Here is an 8,942-nt window from a genome sequence, read left to right on the forward strand (position 1 = left end):
CCACCTTAAATATACATGACTAGTATATGTGAGGCGATTATAGAAATGCCTTGTGAGAATCCACTCATGAAAAAGTACTCTATTCGGAAACACTTAGGACCCTCTATAGTTCCGCGTCGACTCTATCGGTCCAAGTATCCGTGGTAGTGATACATAGGACGAAACCCGAGACGCCTAGAACTTGTGTGCCCGTTCGGCGCATGACTCTACCGATCTTCATTTTATATCATGTCGGAGTGTGCCAACTTCGACGACTCTATTGATCATGGTTCGACTACGTGCAGCCATGTGTACATTCTTAGTGCTGTGTAAAAAGAACTTTCCCCGTAGCCATGCCGGCAAATAAAGGTTCTCCCGAACCTAAACCTAACACAAGTAAATCAAACCTAATGCAATCCGTCAATCGTCCCGCTTATCTCAAACCTTCCGAAGTACCCAAGAGAGGGTATCGTGCGCTGTTGACCGACCCCTCGTAGTCAGATGGACACCGAAGTGAACGACACTGCATGCATTCCGGAAGACGATAATCACCCGAAGCATACCTAGTAGATTCCCTAGAAAGACCCTTCATCCTATCCCATGGAACGGGAGCTAGAGTCAAGAGGACCACTGCAGATTGAGCTACTATAATGACCACAAATCCGAAGTTGTTGTCATTCCGCTTGAGCCAGCATAGTAGCTAACACCCTCGGTTGGTAAAGAAATCTGAGTCGAAAAAGTCAAGGACATTGACTACGACCATCCATTCACGCTTAATCCCCCGAATTAAGCATCGCAGCGAATATCCCAGAAATCCGAGAGCTGCGATGAAGAAAACTCTAAGAAGAGTGGATGAAAAGACTGAAGTTCCGAGTGATGGGAACCTATACTCACTAGATTTAACCTAGACCGAGAAAAACTCAGAACCTTCGGAGGAGTAGTGGGCTAGTGGCAGTAGATGCTCGCACTACTCAGGCACTTCGTCCATCCTGTTATAGACAAGTAGTGCCTATCATCCTCCACCCTCTCGCAAGGAGGAAATCGTCGTCGCCCTGTAGACGATAGACTTCATTCTCCGAAGTGAACACTAGAATACCGAGAACCACAAGATAACCTCTGAAGCCAAGAATACTTGATCAAAGTGCGAAAGTATTTGCGTTAAGCCTCATGACCCAGATCCCGAAGAGATAATGGACTTGGCACCAGCCGTGGTGTTAGTCGAGAGGTTATGCAGGAACATGCGCTTTTCACACTAGAATAAACCAAAGTCTTAGAGATTCATTGGACTATTAGGTGTTCCACAGATACTATCTCACGCAGAAATAATAGAACCACCTCCTGAGATAGTCCAACACTCGTCTGGTGAAACCCTATCTCCCCGACCTTAAGGGTTTCCGTATCTCAAGAATCGTTAGTGCAAGTTCATTTAGCACGAGCTTGAGATAGACACTCTACAGCAAGCAGATACCCGTAGTCACGCAACCCATTCAATGATCTAGAAAGCCACTAAAAACCATTTGACAGGAAACACGAAACCGAGGACAACTTGAGCTTCCTAAGAACCAACCTAAAGAACTACACTACCAGTACGGGAGAGAACGTTAGGAACTTCGGAATGACGATTGCGCCAGTGATGATCATGCCATAGAAGTACACTATGTTCTAAGTACTGAGAAGCTCTACCCTTCCGAGAGCTTAGGACCATCTGAGAATCCTCATGGAGACTTGGTCCAACCCTTTTCAGGCCACTACTACCTTCAGATATACCACAAGATTCACACCCGATCGACCCACTTCTTAGACTTGATATGTGATTTCCCGACAACACTCTTCATGCCTCACTCATCTTGATAGAATCCATTGAGAACCCTAACCTTTTAGATACACCAGTCGGAACCCACTAGTTACACGAGACGAAATCCGCATCCTGTACGTGAAGGTCTGTTGGAATGACAAACACGGACCAAAGATCACTTGGGAATGCGAGGACAACCGTATAGGAAGTACTCTCTTACCTCTACTTGGCCATTCATACCTACTTCCTTGCCTAGACCTGAATTTCGGGACGAAATTCCCTCTAACGGGGGGATGATGTGACAACCCAAGTTGTCCCGTTACATTTCCCCGTTACCGTTAACGGAATATTCTAGTTTATAAAAGTTCCTTTAGTTAGAGGTCGTCAATTAAATAAACATTTTGATCCATGCATGGATCATGAAAGCCCAAAATGTGATGGATTAGTGATTACTAGTGGGCTAGAAGGTGGTTTGGGCTCAATGGTTGGGTTGTGCATGGTAACCCACAAATTGAATTAGGGTTGCATGAAGACTAGGGCAACATTTTTAAGGCTTCATAAGTGCTAAAAACGTTACTATTTGCTTCATAAAGCCTCCTAGCCGTTTTTGACACTCTTTGGTGGATTAGGGTTACACTTTAATGCTTATGATGACTCCTTAATGCTTCTTATGGCTCCTTAATGAAGCATAGCCATTTTTTTTTCATTCACAAGTCTCATGGACGTTTTTTTTGTGTTCTTTCAAGAGTTACCTTAATTTCTATTTACTAGTTTTAATGAATAATTGGTTGGTTGGCTTGTAACCACCAAATTTGTAATAAAGGCTTCATATAAAGCCAAATTATGCATGGAAAAAGTAATAGACGAATTTTTAATCAAAGAACCCTTTTGTTCACTTTGAATTATTGTTATAATTCACAAATTATCTTGTTAGGACGTGTTCTTGACTTGATACGAACTCAATCCAATAGGTCTTGGATTGTTTTCACCGGTATACAACTTAATAGGTCTTGAGTTGTTACTAATCTATCCATTTCTTTCCATTCATATATCATTTGTGGTTACTATTCTCTTTTAATTTACCTAAACACTACCCTACTCACCAAATCAAGCCCATACACGCATCATAAGTGGTATCAGAGCGCATAATGGATTTTGATGATCCGGAGTTCCTACAAAATCTTCGTGAAGCATTAAGAAACATCCAAGAAGGTGGAAATCGAAGGCAACCCCGCCGTGGTGAACATAGGGTTGTGGAAGAATTCAAGGTGTCTGAATTGCCTGAATTTGTTGGTGGAACTGATCCTGAACGCTACTTGGAGTGGGAAAGGAAGATTGAAAGAATGTTCGAGTTCAAAGAAGTGGATGATGAAAAAAGCTGCAAGTATGCCATTCTCAAGCTAAGTGGTGGTGCTTCATTGTGGTTTGAAGGGCTTAAGGCCAAGAGAACCCGTGAAGGCAAAGAAAAAATTTGTTCTTGGCTTTCTCTAAAACGAAAGCTAAGAAAGAGATATGTTCCTTCTACTCATAGAATTGCCACTTACAAGAAGATTGCTGATTTGAGGCAAGGAAAAATGAGTGTTGGAGAATACATTGATGAATTTGAGAAGTTGTCCTTGATGGGGGATATTGAAGAAATTGAAGAACAAAAAATGACTCGTTTTCTAAAAGGGTTGAACTACAACATTGCCAATGTTGTGGTGTTATATCCTTATGCTGATTTTGGAACTCTTTGTGGTTTGTGTTTGAAGTTGGAGGGGCAGGCCAAAGCACGTTATGGTGGGAGTTCAAGTTCAAGTCTCGAAAGTCCCAAGTCAAAGTCGTGGTCCAAGCCCGAGTCTAGCAATAGACAAAATTCTGTTTCTACTCCTTCTGGTTCTAGTAGTGTTCCCGTTGCTCCTAAACTTACTAGTGGTACCAAAGAAACTAGTTTGGCGAAAATTAGATGTTTCAAGTGTCAAGGTTTTGGTCATTACCAAAATGCTTGTCCAAACAAAAGGGTGGTGACTTTAAGGGAGGCCATTGAATGTCGTGAAGAGTTGGAGGAAGAAGAGAGGTTGGCGGGTATTTTTTATGATACACAACAAGAAGAGGAAGAAGAGGAGGAGGTAGAGTATGAAGCACCGGTGTATGATACAGTTTTGGTGCTTAGAACCCTTAAAACTCAAGGGGTTCAAACCGTGGCTGATATGGATCAACGAGACCAATTGTTTCACACCAAATGTTTGGTTAGAAACAAGTGGTGTAGTTTGATTATTGATGGTGGAAGTTGTACTAATGTTGCTTCTAATGAAATGGTGATCAAATTGGGTTTGTCTACTACAAACCACCCAAAACCATATGTTCTTCATTGGTTGGATGATGGAAGCAAAATAAAGGTGACAAAACAGGTTAGAGTTGGTCTAACTATGGGGTCTTATGAAGATGAAGTGTTGTGTGATGTTATTCCTATGGATGCATGTCATATTTTGTTGGGGCGTCCTTGGCAATTTGATAGGGACGTGTTACATAGAGGGAGGAGCAATGAATATGAGTTGAAACACAATAATAAAAAAATTGTGTTAAAACCCATGTCCCCAACGGCCATAAGGTCCATGAATTCTAAACAAGTAAAAAAACCTAATCTTTCTATGTTTGCTAGTGAAAGGGAGGTGGAGCAAGTTCTTGACAAAGGTGATGTTATCTACATGCTTGTGGCCAAAGAGCATGCAAAGGTGGAGAAGATGGTGCATGGAGAAAACGCTATTGCTGATTTGCTTTTGGAGTTTCAAGATGTGTTTCCAAGCGAATTACCACCGGGTTTGCCTCCAATCCGTGGTATCGAACACCAAATTGACCTTATTCCGGGTGCTCCTTTGCCCAATAAAGCCGCCTATAGATGTAATCCGGAGGTGACAAAAGAGCTGCAAAAACAAATTGATGAACTCATGAAAATGGGTTATGTTCGTGAAAGCCTAAGTCCTTGTGCTGTTCCAGTTTTGTTGGTTCCAAAAAAAGATGGTTCTTGGAGGATGTGTGTTGATAGTAGGGCCGTTAATAACATCACCATAAAATACCGATTTCCTATTCCTAGAATTGATGATTTGTTGGACGAGTTGCATGGTTCTATTGTGTTCTCAAAAATTGATTTGAGAAGTGGTTACCATCAAATTCGTATGCGTGAAGGGGATGAATGGAAAACAGCCTTTAAAACTAAACATGGCTTGTATGAATGGACCGTGATGCCTTTCGGTCTAACTAATGCACCTAGCACTTTCATGAGACTAATGAATGAAGTGCTAAAATCTTTTTTGGGCAGGTTTGTGGTTGTGTACCTTGATGATATCTTGGTATATAGCAAGAGCTTGGAGGATCATTTGGTGCACTTAAAACAGGTTTTCGAGACGCTTAGAGCTCAAAAACTCTATGGGAAGCAAGAAAAATGTTCGTTTTTGGTGGAAGAAGTGGCATTTTTGGGTTTTGTGGTGTCAAGAAATGGCGTGTTCGTGGACCCATCCAAGACTGAAGCAATCAAGTCATGGCCTATTCCTACTAATATTTCTGAAGTTAGATCATTTCATGGTCTTGCTTCTTTCTATAGAAGATTTGTTCGTGATTTTAGCACCATTGCAAGTCCCATAACAGGTTGTTTGAAGAAAGGAGTCTTTGCATGGGGAGAAGAAGCTCAAAAGGCATTTGAGAAACTCAAGGCATTGTTGTGTGATGCTCCTATTTTGGCTCTTCCTGATTTTTCTCAACCATTTGAAGTGGAGTGTGATGCAAGTGGAGTTGGTATTGGGGCTGTTTTGATCCAATCCAAACGTCCTATTGCTTATTTTTCTGAAAAGTTGGGTGGTGCTCGTTTGAATTATTGCACTTATGATAAGGAATTTTATGCTATTGTCCGTGCTTTAGATCATTGGAGTCATTATTTGCGTGCAAATCATTTTATTTTGCATTCTGATCATGAATCCTTAAAGTACATCAATGGGCAACAAAAGTTGAGCACAAGACATGCAAAGTGGGTGGAGTTCTTGCAATCCTTTCATTTCTCATGCAAATACAAGGATGGTAGAAGCAATGTGGTGGCTGATGCACTCTCGAGGCGTTACTCGTTGTTGGTGACTTTGGATGTTCATTTCTTGGGATTTGAAACTCTAAAGGACCATTATCAATCTGATATGGACTTTGGAGATATGTTTTTGAAATGTGCAGGTGGTCCTAATGGTGAATTTGTGATTCAAGATGGCTTTCTATTCAAAGGCAATCGCCTTTGTGTCCCAAAACATGCAATACGGGAGTTGTTGATTCGTGAAGCTCATGGCGGTGGTTTGGCTGGTCATTTTGGCATTACCAAAACTTTGCAGGTGCTTAAAGAACATTTCTTTTGGCCGAAGATGTTGGGGGATGTAACCAACATAGTGGGCAAGTGTGTTACATGTCATATGGCAAAAACAACTTTCAAGCATGGTGTTTACACTCCTTTGCCGGTTCCTATTCGTCCTTGGGAAGATGTGTCCATGGATTTCATTATGGCTTTGCCTAGAACTCAAAGGGGGAAGGATTCCATTATGGTGGTGGTGGATAGGTTTTCAAAAATGGCTCACTTTGTGCCATGTCATAAAACAAATGATGCCTCTAACGTGGCTGATTTGTACTTTAAAGAGGTGGTTCGTTTGCATGGTATTCCTAAAACAATTGTTTCTGATAGGGATTCCAAGTTTCTAAGTTACTTTTGGAACACTTTGTGGAGGAAAGTCGGTACTAAGTTACTTTTTAGTACATCCCATCATCCACAAACGGATGGGCAAACGGAGGTGACTAATAGAACTTTGGGTGCTTTGTTGAGAGGGTTGGTTAGCAAAACTCAAAAAGATTGGGACATCAAACTTGCACATGCTGAATTTGCCTATAATCGTTCTCCTACTTATGCTACAGGTCACTCTCCTTTTGAGGTGGTGTATGGTGTGAATCCTTACATGCCTTTGGATTTGATTCCATTGCCAAAGGATGAATTGGTTCACAAGGATGCTAATGACAAGTTGAAGGCTATGATGAAACTACACCAACAAGTTCGTGAGAAGATTGAAGCCGTGAATGAGTTGTACAAACAGAAGTCCAACAAGCATAGGAAACCACGTGTCTTTCAAGATGGTGACTTGGTGTGGGTGTATACGAGGAAAGAACGTTTTCCTAACAAAAGGAAAAACAAGTTGATGCCAAGAGCTGAAGGTCCTTACAGAGTGGTGTCACGTGTCAATGATAATGCTTATAAGGTAGATTTGGGAGGAGACCATGGAGTGCATGCTACCTTTAATGTGGGAGATCTTTCACCTTATCTTGATGATGATGGACTTGATGAATTGAGGTCAATTCCTTTCAAAGGGGGAGGGGATGATCCATGCATGGATCATGAAAGCCCAAAATGTGATGGATTAGTGATTACTAGTGGGCTAGAAGGTGGTTTGGGCTCAATGGTTGGGTTGTGCATGGTAACCCACAAATTGAATTAGGGTTGCATGAAGACTAGGGCAACATTTTTAAGGCTTCATAAGTGCTAAAAACGTTACTATTTGCTTCATAAAGCCTCCTAGCCGTTTTTGACACTCTTTGGTGGATTAGGGTTACACTTTAATGCTTATGATGACTCCTTAATGCTTCTTATGGCTCCTTAATAAAGCATAGCCGTTTTTTTTTCATTCACAAGTCTCATGGACGTTTTTTTTGTGTTCTTTCAAGAGTTACCTTAATTTCTATTTACTAGTTTTAATGAATAATTGGTTGGTTGGCTTGTAACCACCAAATTTGTAATAAAGGCTTCATATAAAGCCAAATTATGCATGGAAAAAGTAATAGACGAATTTTTAATCAAAGAACCCTTTTGTTCACTTTGAATTATTGTTATAATTCACAAATTATCTTGTTAGGACGTGTTCTTGACTTGATACGAACTCAATCCAATAGGTCTTGGATTGTTTTCACCGGTATACAACTTAATAGGTCTTGAGTTGTTACTAATCTATCCATTTCTTTCCATTCATATATCATTTGTGGTTACTATTCTCTTTTAATTTACCTAAACACTACCCTACTCACCAAATCAAGCCCATACACGCATCACATTTCAGCTGTTTATGTTTAATATGCCGTTAAGTCGTGATAAAAGGAAACAAAAACACATAACACACATTTCCATTTAATTGGAAACAGTTAGTTTTTATTATTACGACCACTAAATCGGGTGCGACCAAAAGCCCCGTATAACGGCAGTATTGGGTAGAATTCCACTGAGCTCCAACTCCCACCCATATATAAGGGGGAGTAAACTCCATTTGGAGCTTTTCCACCCTCTCTCTCTAGACTCGTTTTCGCCCCGAATCCGCAACCAAACGCTTCCAAATCGTAAGTCCGCTTACCCTAGCTTATTCTAAACATTATGATTTGTGTTTATAGCCCAAAAATCGGACTTAGAAGCTATGGAAGAGGAGTTTATGGCCTAAGCTCCTCCTTAGGCCGTAAACACCTTAAATGAGGCCAAAAAGACCCAAACTTGTCCCTAAAAGCTTGGAATTAAATTGAGGGTTTAGCCTAGGAGTGTTTAAACATTAAAACACATGGATTTTGAGCATAAAAAGGAGTTTACGGCCTAGGCATATGCCAAGGCCGTAAACACCTCTTAAACTTGTATAAATGCTCCAAAAACACTCCTAAAACACCCTTGGACTTCATACATAAATTAGGGGCTTATCCTCTTGGGATTAGATCATTTAAACATAAGGATTTGGAGGATTAAAAGGAGTTTACGGCCCAGACATGTGTCAAGGCCGTAAACTCCCCAAACCAAGCAAAAATGTTGGTTTTTACCCCTCAAATGGCCTTAGACTATCATTATAAATTACTAGCAAGGTATTAGGGGCTTGAAACTTCAATAAACTCAAAGAATGAGAGTTTACGGCCGTAAAATCCCTTAGGAGTTGTCCCTGGGCCGTAAACTCCATTAAGATGCCCTTAAAGACCTTAAACCCACTCATACTATATAGTTTTGGACCTAGAATAATTCCATGAACAAGTTAAAGCCTTAAAACACACTAGATCCCCTCACCACGAGTTTACGGCCGTAAACTCATGGTGAGATGTCCCTGGGCTGTAAACTAAGCTTTGGGAGTTTACTCTCGAAGAGTAAACTCCA

General features: G+C 40.9%; 1 protein-coding gene across 1 annotated transcript; it reads left to right on the forward strand.

Moving 5' to 3' along the window:
- The first annotated feature begins 2,922 nt into the window (after positions 1 to 2,922).
- On the forward strand, positions 2,923 to 6,724 carry LOC145068066 (uncharacterized). Its single transcript, XM_079015057.1, has 2 exons — positions 2,923 to 6,120; positions 6,692 to 6,724. The coding sequence occupies exons 1-2, from the start codon at positions 2,923 to 2,925 to the stop codon at positions 6,722 to 6,724; spliced, it is 3,231 nt and encodes a 1,076-aa protein (XP_078871183.1).
- The last annotated feature ends 2,218 nt before the right edge of the window (positions 6,725 to 8,942 follow it).

This window comes from Lactuca serriola, chromosome 8 (genome assembly GCF_051521515.1).
Source record: "Lactuca serriola cultivar US96UC23 chromosome 8, Lser_US96UC23_V15, whole genome shotgun sequence".
NCBI lineage: Eukaryota > Viridiplantae > Streptophyta > Magnoliopsida > Asterales > Asteraceae > Lactuca > Lactuca serriola.